At 42.7% G+C, this 18914-nt stretch overlaps 1 protein-coding gene across 1 annotated transcript; it reads right to left on the bottom strand.

Annotated features, from left to right (window-relative positions):
• Positions 1 to 1095: 1095 nt before the first annotated feature.
• DCAF7 (DDB1 and CUL4 associated factor 7) lies at positions 1096 to 18781 on the bottom strand. Its single transcript, XM_069877327.1, has 7 exons — positions 18559 to 18781; positions 11985 to 12143; positions 11056 to 11167; positions 9885 to 10003; positions 9062 to 9271; positions 8360 to 8477; positions 1096 to 7510 (listed from the first exon to the last, which is right to left on the bottom strand). The coding sequence occupies exons 1-7, from the start codon at positions 18694 to 18696 to the stop codon at positions 7338 to 7340; spliced, it is 1029 nt and encodes a 342-aa protein (XP_069733428.1). The 5' UTR covers positions 18697 to 18781; the 3' UTR covers positions 1096 to 7337.
• Positions 18782 to 18914: the final 133 nt, after the last annotated feature.

The raw sequence follows: 18914 nt of genomic DNA on the forward strand, positions 1-18914 counted from the left end.
TCTCCCAGCTCCAAACTTCTTGCAGCAGCAGCTCCAATGAGCACAAGTTTCTTTCTTCCACCAGAGTGGAAGCTGAGAAAGTCTCTTTGGAGAATTCCGAAGCACAGATCCAAAGAAAAATAAAATAAAATAAAATAAAAAAAAACAAACTAGGAGGATGTAAATACATTTCTGTGGTAAAAGACAAACAATTCTTAGAAGGAAAGCATCTTTTCCAAATACAGATGACTAGAACAAAGTCCATATATAGCTTGAAAACACTGTAGCATCTTTACAGGCAACTCTTTCCACTGTGGTCACAGAGCTTAATAAGCTTTTCTTTCAAAGCCAGTACACAAAGAATCAGAGAGGAATCCAGTGTTGTCAGGCAAGTTTAGTTGAGCTAGAGTTAATCTAAATACTGAAGTCATTGGTCCTGCTCAACAAGGTCTAAGATGAAAACAGATTTCCAAGCTCTGCCACCCTACTCCACTCTCTAGGTCCCAGCAACAGCGACACCAGGGACTGAGCCTGAACAGAAAACATCCTTTAACAGGGGTCGCCAGGACACAGCAGAGACTTAGAAGCTGCCTAAGTCCCTAATTGCTCTGTCTTCTATTTGCCTGTATTAAAAAAGCCTCAGAGACCAATTATTTGATTAAAAAAAAGAAAAAAGAAAATCCCTCTTCCCCTCATCCTAAAACCCTATGCAGGCAGATAATTACCATGCATTGTGTAGGGAACAAGCACCATGCAAAGAAGTTGGAAAACAAACATAAGCAACACTAGTACACAGGGAACCCGCAGCGGGTTGGTTTTTAAGAAAGCAAATATTTAAAATACCCCCACATTAACCACTCTGTTCAAGTTCTGTTGTGACTGGTTCCTAACAATATCATTCTTCGGACTAACTTTCAATTCCGAGAATTATTAAATTTGCGTATTGGTAGGATGAGAGATGAATACTGGTCACCAGCGCTGCAGAGACAAGATAAAGCCATCACCTGCCCTTCGACAGGAACAAACTTCACCCAGGATGGATGAAGCTTACTTGACGCAGTTCGCTGCTCGCCCCTGCAGGTGCCAGTTCCTAACTCACCACACAGTGAACTGCAGTCAATCTACAAATGTTCGGTTTTTATTACAAAGTATGAAAGGCAGAAAATACTGTACCTAATACACAGGAGGCTGAAACTTAGAAAGAAGGTTAAAAAATTGGAATAAAACTACATAGGAAGCAGGAAATAGCATAAAAGGATGCAACATTCCACTTTCAAGCGATTTCAGAAAACTGCCTTAAAATTTACAGTTTCAACAATATGGTTCTGTGACTCAGGTGTTAAAATTCATTGTAACAAAACCTTTAGTATTTTCTCCATAAAAATAAAGGAATATAGGGACACCGCAGTTATTCATGTCAACAACGTATGTCTTCAATAGCAGGATACTAGGATTCCTCTAGGACAGTATAGTTGTGAAGTTGCAAATCTCAATATGGAAGGTGGAGAAAAGAAGGACAGAAGTAAAACTACTATTGCTTTAACATATTCAGTGAGAACAAGAAGTCAGGGATTTCATATGGATGTTCGTACAATCATGCTACAAAGATTACACCTTCAGGATATTACCACAACGGGACTGTGAATGGGAAGAGCAGAAGGGCAAACACACATAAAAGTAAACATCTCCTACTTGACCACTGGGAACAAAAATGCTTCGGCGCAACAGATTTAAATTACATTTTACACTGCTAGCAACCCAAGTTTAAAAAAACAGTTCCTTTTAAATAGTAGGTTTGGTAATTCTTATTTATCAGGTTGTCAAAAAAGCAACACATCGCTTCTCAGCTGTACTAGGACTACTCCGTTCACTAGTTCTTGCATTTCTGTCTTTGTTCTGACTGGCCAGACTGATCCTCATCTCTAAGAGACACTTGTGAGTCACACATCTTGCAAACAAGAAAGGAAACTCCAAGGGATGAGAGCTGGAATATGGGCTTCCAGCTACTTGTGGCCACAGTATTTTTTGCAGGAAATAGCTCATTTCTTCATTCTGTTAGATTTTATGAAAAGAAATAAACTTGATGAGAGCCATACAAGTTACTTTTATGATTACAGAGATTGTAACTCAATGCTGAGTATCAGAGGCTGTGCAGAAGGCCACTGAGATACTTGGCATATCAGGTTATCATCTGAAATCAGTCAGGCAGCACCAAGCAAGTCTCAGACGTGCCTTTGCCTCTACAGTCTGCCGTGAATCCCTAAATGAGCACTGAGTGACTGCTATTTAGTTGCAATTTTAATTACTGTTTTTTAGTACTGGTGAAAGGTGCCGATTGGAAGTTCTGGAGATCTCTTCCTAAACAAGGGAGTCAGGGGCACGCTAAACTCCTCTCCATACACTTGAGAATGAGACATTTCTGACTCTTCTTGGGGAAGCAGGGGGAAATACAGATGCAGCTCTAAATAAGCATGAGAAAGTGTTCTTTAAGTGCCACATATAATTAACTCCCTGGATGCCCTGCAAAGACCGAGAGAAACAGGGAGACAGTACCCTTCCCATTCCAGGACTGAGTTTGGACACCTTCTTTTAATATCTGCTGTAGAATAAATACAGGCTTGCTCTGGAATATCGGCCGGACAGCAGAAAGGAGTTAATGTGTATAAGAGAGAACTCCTGTTAACTGACAGGACAACTGAGTGCGGACGTGAGGTGGTTGGACCACTTTGCTAGCCAGCAGTGGGAAGGCAAAACGCTTTAGTACTTTGATGGAACTGTAACTGTGCAACTTAGGGAGCCAATAGCTTACCCTTGCAGCCATTCATCCTTTTCTGTGAAAGAGTTAAAACACCACTAACCAGCTGACAAGTTCAAGAATTTAGGTGGTGTGAATTTACAAACAGCAGCTGCATTTCTTCTATCACAAAAATCAGTTATCCGAAGAATCCAGCTGCATCTTTACACCATCAGTCTGTCACCACCGCGGTCAGAGGGTGAAAAAGATGATTCCGAAACACCATCAAGTTCCTAAGCAAAGCAAAAAGGACTCCCCGGGTGCTAAGCAGCACTTGGGCTGGCCTTGCAAGATCACATCATCCTCAGAATACAGAGCTTCAGTTTAACATTAACAGTACTGTCAAGTGCTCACGTCTCTGGTGTTCAGTAGAAACAGAAGAGGGTCCACTAGATACAGACAACCTCAGCCACTTTAGGATTTCAGTGACTGTTGTATTTCACATTTTATACACAACGGAAATGCCTACCACAAAAGGGCTGAGGAAAAGATGACTCTCCTCCTAATCTTACAAAAAATATACTTGTTAAAGTGCCATCTGCAAGAGAACAAAACAGACACACTCAGCTTTCTTCATTTACAATAAAACAAACACAAGAGCATCTGAATTCCAACAGATCAGACTCCTCCCCTCCCCTGGTCCCTGGCAAGCAGTGATCTAAAGTCGAGCCTGACGCAGCTTTGTCGTTGCAACATCAGGCAAAAATAGATCTTTTTACTATTATCCAGAACATTCAGGAGAGCAATTACAGCTAAGTTTTGAAAGGATCATTAACTTTGACTTATGAGAGGCAATGCCTCCCCCGTTAAGTATATTTCAAGGTTCCAGAAGGAACAACCTGTATTATCAGTCTCCTTTCGTATCACTCTTTGAAAGGACTGTGTTTTCTTTCTGAATAGATTGTCAAAGCACTCAAATCCTTGCCTTCTAATCTCTGCACACATAAGTACAAGTCCCATAGATGCAACCAACCACAGCCCATTTCACTTAGACTATTAAGAGCTGGCATACTATGCACTAATTCCACATCCAACTCATTTTCTGCAGGTTTTCACCCCACTAATGAGTTTCACACGATCAAGATTCCCTGGTTGAGAGCTAGCGTACTAGTAACAGGTTGTCCACATAATAATACAAGTCTATGGAAAGCTTGATTTAAACAGAACAAAATAAGCAAACAATACCCTAGTACCTTGAATTAATGGACTGGAAAAGCAATACAGAACTGAAGTCTGAGAAAAATACTTCTTTCCCAGAATCAACCTTGTCTGAACCAACCACAGCATGTGATTTTCTGCTTTGCTAACCTCACTGATGCTCAGACTTCCTTTAATGTTACTTTAAAGTCAAGGGACAGGAGGCATTTGAAAGCACTTGCGCTGCATCCTCTCCCTGAGCAGGAGGCACAAAATAATTGAGATCAATATCAAAGTATTTATTTTCATAAACTTTGTGGGGGGAAAAGTAATGCTTACAGGGGTTTTACACCCAACATAACTGAACATTAAGCATGTGAAACATGATAAATTGCATGTTCTGATTTACAGGCTACAGCAACAAATCTCAGGGTTCTATTTTATCCTGCAAACAAACTTGAACGAGCTGCAGACAGGTTGCTCCCTGCCACTGTGCCAGCAGGCACTGCAAAACGGCACCAAAGCCTCTCACTTCCTTCTCAAAGTGCCATTTGCACTAGAGAACATCTCACCCACGAGGATTCTCATGTCTTTTCACTCATTAACCTTTCAAGTGACTTCTTTGAAAAGAAGCTATTTTAAGTAGCATTTCCCTGTTCCCCAAACAGCCTCTAGTGATTTCAAATGTAATTTCTTATGAAGAATGACAATGGGTTATGCCCAAAGCAATTTGTTATAGATCTAGAAGGTAGCCCAACTGGCTAAACAAACAGGCTTTATTTAGAATCCACTGGAGCCTAAAAGATTTCTCCACGTGCCTTTGATGGGTTTGGAATGAACACCCAATTCCACAAATGAATTATGGAATGGAAAGACTGACATTGGATCCTCCTCAGGTTCCCAACAGGGTTGTTTTCCAACAGTAGCAAAAGCAACTTGGCTAGTCTGACTATTAGCCCCTTTACTACATGCTCTTGTCTCATCATCCTAGCATAATTCCTATATTCCTTTAGGAATAAACTGCACTTGCCATTCAGTATAGCCTAAGGAGTCTTCTGGTGACTTCACCTTCGACTGAATTATCTTATGTCATTTTTTTAAGCACAATTCTATAGTTGCAAAAGCTGCATTTTTAAGCTAAACAACAGATGCATTCACCTTCTACTCAGGCCACCCATACAAGAATGAGACTTTGAAGCATAAAAGGGACTATAGGAAGTACTAATATTACAGGCAGTTCCCTCTTAGTAACACAGCATATTATGCCTCCCATTTGTAATTAAACAAGACATGACAAGCCTGTGTATCTATTTTACACAACTCCCTAAGCTGTGAACACCATTAATATGCTTCTGCTAAGAAAATCCTAAGTTTCATTTCATTCTGCATAAACATTTTCTTGTTTAATATGAAGTGCTGTTGTGAAAAGCAATAACTCCATTGTTTGGCTAACGCTGTTCTGACATCTAGATCAAATGTCTGCGGAACACACTACTCGGCACTGCTGCTAGTAAGAAAAACTGGCCTTCAAGTCAAATCAAGATTTCTGCCAGAAAAAATCCACAGCTAAATACAGAGTGTCATTGACAAAACATAAGCATGAACTGTGTTAAAGTCTCTTTGTTCTCCAGTATTAAAAAGGGTGATAGAATAAAACCGTCCTTAATGAATTCCCATTAAATCCACAAGGCAGTGCTTTTCTGAGCTCCGTGTTGAGAAGCAGCCTCTAGAATAATATTTCTCTATGTCCAGAATGACAAAAGCTTTCAAATGCTGTTCGGAATTTGACAGTGCATTTCACAGCAATCAACCTTCCCAACTTGCCTTTCCTGCATAAACTGACAAGATTCAAGCTTGCCAGTGCCCTCCTATTTATAATGCTGCTGCCAATTGCAGGTGAATACTCATTAGGTAGAAAGATACCTTTGCTAGTTTGACATTTACATCCAAAATCCAGTTAGTTTACCCTTACACACCAGCTATGGTTTTCATGCCTTCATCAGGAGAGCCCTGCAGAGCATTCATCCAAGTAGCTATGTCATATTAAGGCTTCGATGAACATTTTTATCTTGCCTAATCAGCTTTGATTGAAAAGTGTTACTGTGGAGCGATCCACTATTCGAAACGAACAGAAGTCCTTGGGCATACCCCCAAAAGATATGAAAGTTGACAAGTGCCAAACCTCAGCCCCTATGGCACAGTTCCTCTCCTTTTAAGCCCATCTTCGTACATTACATAAGGGAATATTTTTTTTCAGAGAAACAGCTTTCCTTTGGATAGCAGACCAGCTATTCCAACTCATCTCGCTCATTCAACAAGACCTGACAGTACAAAGCAAATGGATTCGGAAAAAAAGATTACTTTGCACTCCTTTCAAGAGCTCTCAGGAACAGTGGCCAAATGCAAAGCAGCTTCAGGGTACAGGCTAACCACAAAATCTTGCTTGTATTATTTGCCAATCAAGCAAGCTACAAAGTGTGAAACCATTTTATTTTGGTTTAGATAGCAGGCCCTCCAAGTGGAAATCATTTGACTGGAAGTGTCGATCCCAAATCCATTACAAATCACCATTTTTCAGGAGTCGTTTACCTCAGTGGGAGCTTAAGTCATGCATGTATCTTCTTTCTGAAACCTATTACTGTTCTGTTACCTAACGCAACTGCAGGATACAAATGAATTCAGTCCTAATTTTAAAATAAGGCCTACCAACACCTGCCTCTAGCATCAGAAAAGTGTAAAGACATTGTGCAACAAGTACTTGTACTTCACAGCACCAGAAAATTCTGCCCAGGTAGCCAGGTATAGAGAGCCAAGGCAACAGTTATTTCTGGCAAGCCTTTGCTGCCAGGAGCCTGCACAGTAACTGGGATTTGTATCAACTAATAGATCCTGCTTTGGGCATATGGAAGTGGATCACATATAAAAAGTAAGAATTAGGGAGAAAAACCTTACTCAATAGAAAGTTAGCCCAATATATAAAAACCATACAAATGTTTAAACAGTTTAGAGGCAGCAACAACAGGAATGATAAAGATTCCTGCCAAGGTGGCTGTTGACATCAATGTCATCTCCCCCACCTTGTTCTGCACTTGCATCTATTAAGCTAGTTGACGTGCTGACAAACACAGGGACATATGCAGCAACTTAAAAGCCTGCAAGCTTATTAATACAGTCAACAAACAAATATACAGAACTTTAACTGGGGAAAAAACCCAAGAAAACCAGGAGGTCCAAGAGGCTCAGCACGTCTCTGCATTTTATAGTCTTGGAGAGACAGGAGACATCTGCTATTGACTCTTGTAACAGTTCCTTGTAACAGTAGATGCAAAGCAACAACAGATACTGGCCACTTGACTTGTGTTGTTCTTACTTTAGAGGGGAGGGGAAATTATACAGCCCTGCCTCAACACAGCATGAAGCAGTAGTGTTACACTCTCAAGATCTCCAGGCAGTTGTTGTAGCAGATAGCTATCCAGTCTGGCTGAGTTGAGGCCCACTGTACATTGTTGATCTCTCCCTCTGCTGTATAGGCCAAGATAGGGTCCTCAATGGCTCGAGGCATTTGCTGGATATCCCAGATCAGAGCCTGATGGTCATCCGCTGCAAATGGAGAAGAAAACCATAAACAGAATCAAAAGAAGGGCAAGGAAGCTGGGGAAGGGTCTGGATCACAAATCTTATGAGGAGCAGCTGAGGAAATTGGGGTTGCTTGGTCTGGAGCTCTCTACAGCTCCCTGAAAGGAGATTAGGGTGAGGAGGGTGCTGGTCTCAAGTTGCAACAGGGGAGGTTTAGATTGGATATTAGGAAGAAATACTTTACTGACAGAGTGGCGAAGCCCTGGCAGAGGCTGCCCAGGGTAGTGGTGGAGTCCCCATCCCTGTAGGGGTTCAAAAACCATGTGGCCATTACACTTTAGGACATGCTTTAGTAGGCATGGTGGGGCTGGGCTGGCATTTGGACTGGATGAACTTATAGGTCTCTTCCAGCCTTAATGATTCCATGAGTACTAATAGGTGTGCAGTCCAAGAAGCTACATAAGATATGGCTGTTGCAGTCACAGTGAGTACTCAAGCCAGAGATACAATGATACAACCATGCTCCCAAAAAATAAGCTTGAATCATTATACATCATCCAGGACAGAGTTGAAAAGCAAAGGATCAGCGGAACATTTATGAATTAGATTGCAAAAAATTAAGGACCATTAAAATAATACAGCTTAGCCAGAGCAGGCTCACAGCTTGGGCATTGGGCTCACTACTTCCACACAATAAGCTCCAGCAGGTGTCTAGTTCCCTAAAAAACATTAGGGAAGTCATTAATGAAGGGCTTCTAAACTGCAGGTGTTCTTTAGCTTGAGGTAGAAAACTGCATAAACTTTCAGAGAGAGAGAGCAGTGAAAGACTCTGAGCTTCACCAGCACAGCTGGACAGGGATGGATCACACTTACCTGCTGTACAAATGTGGCAGGAAGAATGAGGTGCCCAAGCAATTCCATTCACACATGCTCTGTGGTTGTTTAACCTGGCAACAGGAGTGCAGGGAACTCTCACATCTAGAATCACAACCTGCAGGAACAAAATCCAGCGGAATTAATAACTTGCTTTTTTTTCATTTGTTTCTTCAGAAAACCAAATATTTTGAGCCAAAGCTATAAATTACAGCCCTTTCCTAAAGGATACGGTTTGCAAGCAAACACCGTTCTCAAAGTAAAGCTTCTAGCAGGTCAGTGGGCCTCAAAAGGAGTCAGACCTCACAAAGGGTTTGTGAGTTAGGCAACAAGAGCAAATGAACTAGATTTCCCTGAAGCAGCACAAGTAACAAACTAAGATATGCTGCCTGATGTGCTGAACTAAAGGTGACTAAACCATTTGAAGTTATGATTTTATGTGAAAACTATTGCTCAGCTGCCTCACAGAGCCTTCTTAAAAACCAGCTGAAATACGTATGAGCCATAGAGGACTTACAGAAGTAATTTTGGCATTATAAACTTGAATTCCTACTGTGCACTAAGAATTGTTCTGTAATCATATTCCTGTGCAGGTACTGGCACCGCCCTCTCACTTTAAAGGGCTGACTACAAATTGCCACCAAGTCACCTCCCAAAAACTCACAACCACAAGCACCTACAGAGGATGAGCTGCCACCTTACCTCCATGCCATCCATGGCCATTGTAGCAAGATAGTTGGGATCCTGCTTATTCCAGCAGAGACGCAGCAATGGGTGGTGCTGTGGGTCCTCATAAATTATGGTGCTGTGTTCCAGATGACGGAGATCAAACATCCTCACTGAGCCATCTGCACCAACTGAGGCGAACATATCTCTCCCACCACCTGCACGGCTAAACGCTATGTCATACACCTGCTCAGTCACAGAAGAGGAGAAAAAAAACAACCTTTAGTGAGCACACTGCCTCTGAATTTGCAGTAAAATGGATTTTATATATGGATAGCAGAACTAGTTGCGGCATGTTCTCTCCAATATTTGATGTTCTTAGCTAGTTCTTAGTTATTACACTTCCCAAAAGGAGGGGGGAAACTTAAAAGGGTTATGTCATTAAAGGATTATTCACTGAAATGAATCATATCAGTTTCCCAGACTCAGATTTTTTTTTATATTACTTGCTGAAAAGTAGTATGTTAGGATGAAAGAACCTTGCAAATTGTTTATTGCCTTTGATATACAGTTGATTTCAATTCTAGTTTGATGTTTTGCCTCATTTTTCTAAAATATTCTGGAACACAATCTAGCAAAAATAGTATAATCTGAAGTCCAGACTCTACGATGAGTGAATAGAGTAGTTTTGAGAGCAAATACTATAACTTGAGACTCAAAACCATGTAGTTAATCTTAGATAAATTATCTTTTTGGATCATTAGATTTTTCAAGAAAAAGGGGGGAAACAGAAAAGTCCTATTTCTTTTCTACTGCTTAAAATAAATATGCTAGGTAAACAACAAAATCCAGCTGTCACCTCTTTGTCATGTGCAATAAGCTGGGTCTTCACGTGGCCAGAGACGAGATTTACTCTTCCCAGAACCTGCCCAGTCTCCAGACCCCAAATAGTGCAGGTTGTGTCAATACTAGAGGTACCTGAAACAAACGCCCTTCTGTTAGCAAAATAAATACTCTCACAAATTATGTAATCACTTATGGGATTAATGTAATATCCTCAGACATCAACAGATCAAAATAGCCACAAGAACAGCATACAATTAAAATCAAACAGCTAACAGTCTACCATGCATTTAATGACCCAAACCTGTAGAAACAGTCCTCCACACAGGAATAAAGTGTAAATAGCTCATGTCTACTTCAATCTATTCAGAAGCCTGATGCAATGCTGAGATGATATTTCCCATCCTCTAAGTCTCATGTGTGTGTCAAACCCCAAATTCAATCACAGCATTGCGACAGCGTGTTACTATTAATTGATTGTTTCTGTGGACTGAAGGTGGGGCTAGCAGTAAAGCTCTTAAGAGATGAGAGATACAACACACAAAAATAAATCATGTACTAAATAATTACTAAGACATATTATCACTGTTAATCTCTGGGCAAATCCCCCTGAATAAACGTCTGTACTCTTCTGGGAAACAAACCTCTGCTGGATCAGTCATCTTGGGTTCACAATTCGTCCCATAGGCTATAGTTAAGCCTTAAGCATTCGGCCCCCTCCTCCAGCTGAATTAAGGACTCCTGGCTTTACTCCTGCTGCTGAAATGGCTTCACAAAAGAAAATGCTTGGTATGTAGTTTTTTATCCACTCCAAAACACACTGAAATAAGTGGAGTTAATTTACATCATTACTGAGCTCTGCAACAGTTCACCCGCCCTGAAGGTCAAACTCAATCGCTGCAAATAAGGAACGCACCTGATCCAATTGAAGTGACCCATCCTGTATTGGGCAGGACACCATTAGGTGCAAAAAAGAGTCCCCATGAGCTGCTCAGTTGTTGGGTTTTTTTTATTTCTAACCTAAGACACTGTCAGTTTCTACAGCATAGAAATGTCCCCATTAGTCAGTTATCAGATTAACCAGAGACATGCAATGACACAGCAGTCAGTCAGAAGCCAGATTTCACCAGACTAAATCCAAAAGCGTATTTTTTCCATGCCAAAAATGTAGCACTTGTCAGTCTCACCTAGAAGGTACGGATCCACTTCATTCCAGTCAAATGATGTTAGTGGAGCACAGAAATCAGAGTTCTTGTTATTGTTCAGCAAACACTCCAGACGGGTCTCTGTTTCACCCACCTTTAGAGAAGTGAAACATCTGTCTTAAATAGCAACATCACAAGACTTGTCCCATGTGCACTTCCAAAAACATAAGTTGCTAATCCTGTGTTTCTTTCCTCTCAGCTTCACATCCTAAAGCACTGGGAAATATAACCACCATCTCTATCTTCAGTAAGGTGATTAAAACAGCAAATAGTATCATAACTGCTTCTGTGAAGGGCAATGAAGCTGGTGAAGGAGTCTTATGAGAGGTAGCTGAGGGAACGGGGGTTGTTTAGCCAGAAGAAGAGGAGACTGAGGGAAGACCTTGTCACTGTCTACAACTCCCTGAAAGAAGGCTGTAGGAAGGTGGGTGCTGGTCTCTTCAAGCAAGTAACAAGTGATAGGACAAGAGGAAATGGCCTCAAGGTGCACCAGGGGAGGTTCAGATTAGATCAGGAAAAAATTCTTCACCAAAAGGGTTCTTGGGCAGAGGCTGCCCAGGGACGGGGCTGAGTCGCCACATCTGGAGGGGTATAAAAGACTGGTAGATGAGGTGCTCAGGGATATAGTTTAGTAGCGGACAGGTATGGTTGGACTTGATCTCAAAGGTCTTTTCCAACCAAATGATTCTACATTTCTCCTATAGCCTTCACGTTTAGTCACATGATTGCAGTTAAGAGAATAAGTCACCAAGTGCTCCAACTTAATGTGACGCTTTAACCTCCACACTGTAGCAAGGGCAAAGCACCTGGCAAAGAAGATCACCCACTTCAAAAAATCTGATCTTCAATGAAAGAGATCAGTGTGCAACACAGTATCACCACTTATCTTTTTCTAGGGAGAATTTACTCACTCTCCACACACGCAGATAGTCACCGCTGGTTGCCAACAGGTCTGGATATACCCCCTTGGTGTCTGGGATCCACATAAGCTTTGTGGTAGGGTAGGGGTGATCGAAGGTGTTCCTGCAAATGAATTCTGAGCTCTCTTCATCCAAGCCAACAAGCTGCACCTATAAGAAGACATATTTAAAAGACATTACAGCATTAAAACTGAGTGTATTTCAGAAGGATGCCTTCTGCAACCTCAAGGACAATACACAAGGTCCACCATGTCAATGGAATGAGGAATTGTTGAAGCTTTGCTTCCTAGCTGGGCATGTAAGCAAAATTAAGTGTGTATATGTGTGTATATATATATGGAGTATATTCATAATCACCACAGTGCTTTCCTTTGAAGAGATTATCTCAAATGCATCAAAATCCAATCTTAAAGGATTAAAAAACACTCTTCCCTCTTCCACATTACAAAGCCCAGTTTAAATCACAGACTTAAACTACAGAAACATCAATCCAAGTTATCTTCAACTGAAATGAGGCTGACAATGTCATCTTCAGAAAGCAGGACAAGCTGTGGTTAGCATGACAACCACTCACACTTAAAGCCTGTATCGTGGAGTTCTTGGTCATAACCCCACAGATCACGACAGATCAGGTCAGGCAGCTATCAAGCATTACATCAACTAAAACTTTCCTTCATAACTGCGCAAAGATACAGGTTTAACCAAATCACAGATTCAGGAAATAAAACAGAATTCAAACTCAAAAGAACTGGGATGTTAAAGTGTTAAAATAATTATTCAAATGTTTGGTGTGAAAAGACAAAGAAAGCTGATCAGCTGAAAGATTCTAGGTAACTAGATTCCAAATTAGGCATTTTTGCACAGCAATGTGACAGTGGGAAGGACTGACTTGCCCTGTTGTGCAAGTAATACAAGACAGAGCAGACAAGAAATGATCTCCACATAGCTTGGTCATGACAACACCTGAAGTAACGCTTGAAGTCCCAGACATTATGTTATTAGAAAAATATTGACATGTCAGAAAGGGTTCAGAGAACAATGTGGTGCTGGAAGATGTTTAACCTAGCAGTGAGTACCAGACCTAAACAGGATGAAAGCCCCACTGTGTGAAATGCTGTTCAAGCACAAACATTAAGGGGACAACTCACTACAACTCATTTGTAAACTGCTCACTGTAGGAATCTCCCAGGACTTTCCACACAGCAGCTTCCTCCTGGAAATGGTGGCTTAATGGCCTTTTTCAAAGATGTTTATCTGGAAAAATTCTAAATATTCTAGGATAACCAACTTGGTTAATAAACTACATTTTTAAACTAGACTGGAAATCTACCGCATGTTTTTTTTTATATGACAAAAAGCCAAGAAACGCTTCAGTGATCTTAAACTACAAGATTACCAGTTACGAGTCTATTTAGACGTGCTCTTAGCAAATGCAAACCTTGCCCACTGCCACAGTGAGAAGTGCAACGAAGCTGGTGAAGGGGTAGAGCACCAACTTTATGTGGAGTGGCTGAGGGAGCTGGGGCTGTTTAGTCTGGAGAAAAGGAGGCTGAGGGGACAATTCATCGCTCTCTACAACTCCCTGAAAGGAGGGTGTAACAAGGTGGGGGTTGGTCTCTTCCCCTCGATAGCCAGTGACAGGGCAGGGGAGCCACAGCCTCAAGACGCAAAAGGGGAGATTTAGGTTGGATATTAGGAGGAATTTATTTACTGAAAGGGTTGTCAAGCGCTGGAAGAGCCTCCCCAGGGAAGTGATTGAGTCCCCATCCTTGGAGGTGTTTAAAAGACAAGTAGATGTCATACTTAAGGCCATGGTCTGATGGTGGACTTAACAGGGTTGGATCAATGGTTGGACAAGATGATCTTAAAGGTCTTTTCCAGCTGAAATCATTCTGTGATTCCAGAAGATCCACCCTTTTCACCCCCCACTAAACCATAAAGGACATACCCAAGTATGTTTTTAAATACCATATTTGTCTGCCTTGCACTCTCTTTATCACAGCTACTCCTTGTTACACTTCACACTCCAGTATGAATCAGTCAAGAATCTCCAGTCTCTGAAGTGACTGACAGCTTTCTAACTCCTTTAAGCATCAGAAATACTAAGCGGATTTTACAAAGGAAACAAATTGTCCTTGGTGATAGAAAATCTTGTGGCAAGGTCAGGATCAGAAGATGAAGGACCTCCAATTATTTATTCTCCTTTGCTTATGCTGGTTTCAGCTAGATATGAGTTTATTAAGCTTATACAAAACAATCAACATATTCATAACCAGAAGCAAATCTAAAATAGCACAGGACCCTCTTCCATTGGAATGAATTTATATATTCCTGTGCTCCATATTCATGTTTAACTCCTCCTTGGAGGTGAAGAAAAAGCAGTGACTGTGTAGCAATCCAGTATCTTCATGATCTTTGACATTTTCAGGTGCAGGCCAGGTTAGGGAACAAAAATGGTTCAAGCAACACTGAGCTCCTGGAGGCTGCTGGAGATCTGGTGTTCCACACTGACCATCAGACCTGGCAGCAGCCAGGGGTAACTCCGAGCAAGAGGCACCAGTCTGCCCAGAGACATGAGCAGAAACAGAGTCCTGCTTGAGAAGCTTTATTCTTTCCTAGCCCAGCATAGCCAAAGGTATGCCTTGATCCCCTCTATTCATCCTCTCATGCAGGCTGAATACGAGGAGATGGAAAGACGGAATTATTTTCAGGATGCTGCTGATGAGAGTCCTGTCTCTCCCTGCTGCACGAGAGGCAAGATTTGCTGCTGCCAGCTACAGCACAGAGCAGCGTCTGAAGTCCAGCCTAGGTAAGACTGAGCTAATGCTAACAGAAAAGTAACTGGCAGTCAGGATGCACTTTGAGGCATTCCATGTCTACCAGTAACTCATTCCAGTGAGAAAATGAGGACCAGTGTGTTCTATCTCCATTAGCTTTGCAATTATGCTATATGATAGTAGCTACAAATGCTAAATAATTATTTGCTTCTCCAATACACCAAGATATGCTAAAATTGGATGTGGATTTTCCTATCATAATTCAAGCCTTTATCAACACACTGCTTAATTGCAACACTGCATCCAAGTGCCCTTAATCAGCATTCCTTAACTTCTAGAAAAATTACACCTCTCTTCAACACGATCCAAAAGAATCAGACACAGAATTAAACAATGCAGAATTTTCCAACTGCCTACTACTCTTCCTTGCAAGCTTTGAGGAGCAGAAATAAGTTCACAGTACTTCTTTGTTTCAAAAACGATATCCCTTTAATCTAATTAGTAACTACTAAGAATGATATTTCACAATTATTTTAGGCTCACGTACAATCAGAAAGATCTCACTGTGCCAGTTAATTTTCAACATGCAATCACTTTTCCTGTGCAATTCTACCTTCTGTTAACACCACTACCCTGAATGCTCTCCAATTCAAGGCCCTGTTCAGGAAAAGGTGCAGCTTGGGAAGCTCAGGGCCTGTCAGTGTGAACCAGCGATGGGAGCGAGCAGCGTACAGCACCACCCTCTACTGTTTGCTAAACCGGACTCCGGTTTTGTCTTGCAGACAGATCCCCAAATCAGCCTCTCCTGATGTTTTTCCACAGATCGTTTTCCATCCATGAAGCCACAGCCACGAGCCTGCAGAATGGCATTAACAGTGGGATTTATCAACACCTCCGTTCCACTCCATTATGCCAGTGATCCATGAGACACTAACGGCTGACCGCAGTTTGCTAATCCAAAGAACTTCATGATACATTCCCCCAAATAACCTTAGTTCTTCCAAATGAAGCAAGTCATCTCTCCTCATCTACCAGTGACTTGATCAGCAAAGGTGCACGAGCTGAAACAAAGCTCCTTTGGGGTTCAAACAGCTCTTGGCAACTAGCTTTGGGTACGCGATACAGCTTGTTAGTCCAGGGGCCCACAGAGGTTAGAAGAGTCTGGGAGCTGGAGAGAGCACTAAATTAGGGTTTGGCAGTCAAAAAAAAGTTTGAGTTACCCACAAGACAGAGGTAAACAGCCATTTTATGCAGGTGACCTGAAAGTACTCTGAGCTCTGGTACTTACTACAGAAATAGGAGCTCAGAGACAAATGAGATCACAACCTCTCCACTTTCTTTCACTGCAATTCCCTCACAGCAAGCACTTTGTTGCAAGAAATACTTAGCGCTTTAAGTCTTTTTAGAACAAACCCTAAACAGAAGAGGAAAAAGTATACTTGCCTATTTGGTCAGATTTATCAGCAAGCTAGAATTCTGGACTTTTTTTTTTTATATTAAGAGTAAGGAAGGAAGTCAGTTATTTGGAACAAACCACTGCAACATCAGGAACAGAGTTGTCATCTGGAGCTTGTCCCAATCGTCTAAAGATTATGAGTACAAAGAGAAAGCTGAAATGAAAACGAGTTTTCATTATCCTTTTAATTAGTGCCAACTGTACCTGTAAGTGTATTTTGATGTCAGAAGCTGGCAATATAAAACATCTCTACTGTGAAGGGCAAACTACGCAGGAGGACAAAGCTTTCACACATGCCCTGTAAAAATCTTAAATTTCTGCTTACCCCAGCAGCCCACCATAAACGCAACTGCTCCAGAATCTTTTCGCACAATGTTGGGGACTACTTAAACAGGGCGACTTCATTTTTTTTCTCTTTGCTCCTTTAGTGATGCCATTTACATGGACAGAAGCTAGAGCTGATAAAGTTCACAACTAGGGTGCACCTAGCACAAGCATACAGTTCCTCATCTGGAGTGTGTACATGAGCAATCCCTGAATGATTTAGTACTCTCCTAGAGACTCAGCAAAGATGTGAGAGTCACAGTAAATCAGCATAAAAACAGCGCAGACAAAACACCACTCCCAAGATTGTTCTGGTCCCCAAAGGGGACCACATCAATACTCTAATCAACAACAACACTTGCAGTTACTCAGGAGAGCTCCCTGTTAACTCTCTTCCTACAGTGGAAGGCTATACTGAGGCAACTATAAAAAACCCTAAACAAGAAAACCACAAAAAAATCCCACCGCTCTTTGAAATGCCAGATACACAGCAAAAACTTTCAGCAAAGTGAAGATTATGTTTCACTGTACTTATTGCACAAGTTTAATTTTTAATCGTGTATCATCTTTATTTCTATAGCAGCAGCATCCAGACTGGCATCTCATTCTCGTACAATTAGTTTCCAGATCTTTATACCACAAATGTCTCATAGCATGTGGTGCTTATATGGACTAGAGTCAACAGAATAGTTATTCCTGAAATGCAGAGGCCAGGAGAAGCCCTGGGGAATATTTACAGGCAGCTGCAATTCAGAGTCCTACAGAACTTGTCTGCAACATCTGTAAGCGTAAAGAGTAGAGAAGAGAGTAGTTGACTCAACTGCTTTACACTTGAAGCCTGAACCGAAAAACAGACCTGATCACACTGTAACTGAGAGCAACCCCGGGAACTTAAGGAGGTAAAGGCAACACAGATGTATATCCCCTTATTAACCAACTCTACCACTTATAAACAAAAACCTGTTTGCCAGTTCGCCATTTCAGCTTCTCAAAGCACACACTACAAAAACATTTTCAAGTTGGTCTTTAAACAAATGAGAAGTTTCCAAGCTCAGGGACCTGCCTTTCCCTGGAACCACAACAGCGCTTACCAGCGTAAGCTGCCAACTCGCTCCAGCTGAACTACAAAGCGCTCAATCCTGTCGAGGACTGCAGCAAGTGCAGTAATTAAACCACTCCAAGGGCTGTCACCCCTGCCTTACCCTAACCACAGCTCTTTACATCCTTGCACAAAGCACAAGCCCCAACACCAACTTTCCGACATTCCCACAATCCCCAGTGAAGAGCAACAAAGCGACACAGCACACACTTTATAAACGCACAAAGCTCTAGTTCCAAAACCTTTAATTCCACACAAATTTCAGGACGCTCTACAGCTACGTGCATTTCTTCACCTCTCCCTTATTTATATGAATTTGTCATACCAGACTAGCATGTCTGTTCAGAAACACCTGCACAAGCGTTTGGAGAGATGAACGCAGTCTGTGGCACCAGGTAAGGTTCTCTGCTTGTATCTGGCGGGGGAAGACTGAAGACAATCTCATGTCTCATTACACCCTTGTTCTCAAAGAAAAGTAAAGGTACCCAGAAACCAGTCAAAGTTGTACTAATGAAATAGGTCGTCGCACAGAAGTCTTCCACAGCAAGAAAGTATAACAACAGCAGCACAATGCTTCCCACACTGTCTCAGACACAAACTTTGAGTCCTGGCCATAAACTTTGCCTCATGCTGCAAAACCACCCAGCCGTGCTCAAGCTCGGGGACCTTCCTGGCTGAAGAGCAGCCAACAAAGCACCCTCGGCTCTTCCCAGCCCTTCAGCCCCTCAACGGCCGAGGAAACCCTGGAGGAAACCAGCCCGAACCCCACCCCGCACGTCAGGGGCACATCGAGGGGCTCAGGGCAGCTCCCCGCGCCGGGTACGAGGAGGGAGCCTGCCCTGAGCCTCCCCTCCCGGGGCTGGGGGGCCGCGGGAACCCCGGGATGAAGAGCAGCTCCCCGTTCCCCACCTTATTGTTGTACTCCTCCACGAAGCTGCCCAGCGCCAGACGGAACCGCTTGTCCGGCCGCACGCTCCAGTTCATGGCGTACACGGTCCACGGCGCCTCGTATTTGTAGATCTCCTTTCTCTTCCCGTGCAGCGACATGGCTCGGCCGGGGGGGCCCGGGCAGCGCCGGGGCGGTCAGCGGCCGAGGGGACCGGGTGGGCCGAGGAGGGGGGAGAGAGAGCCGGGCGGGGCCGGGGGCGGGGGGGCAGGCGGCGAGGCCAGGCCCGGGTCCTGAGCCCGGCAGCAGCGCGGAGGCCGCGGGGGACTCGGCCCCTCACACAACGGGAGCGGAAGGCGCGCGCCGAGCCCCGCCCTCG

Source organism: Phaenicophaeus curvirostris, chromosome 26, assembly GCF_032191515.1.
Source record: "Phaenicophaeus curvirostris isolate KB17595 chromosome 26, BPBGC_Pcur_1.0, whole genome shotgun sequence".
NCBI lineage: Eukaryota > Metazoa > Chordata > Aves > Cuculiformes > Cuculidae > Phaenicophaeus > Phaenicophaeus curvirostris.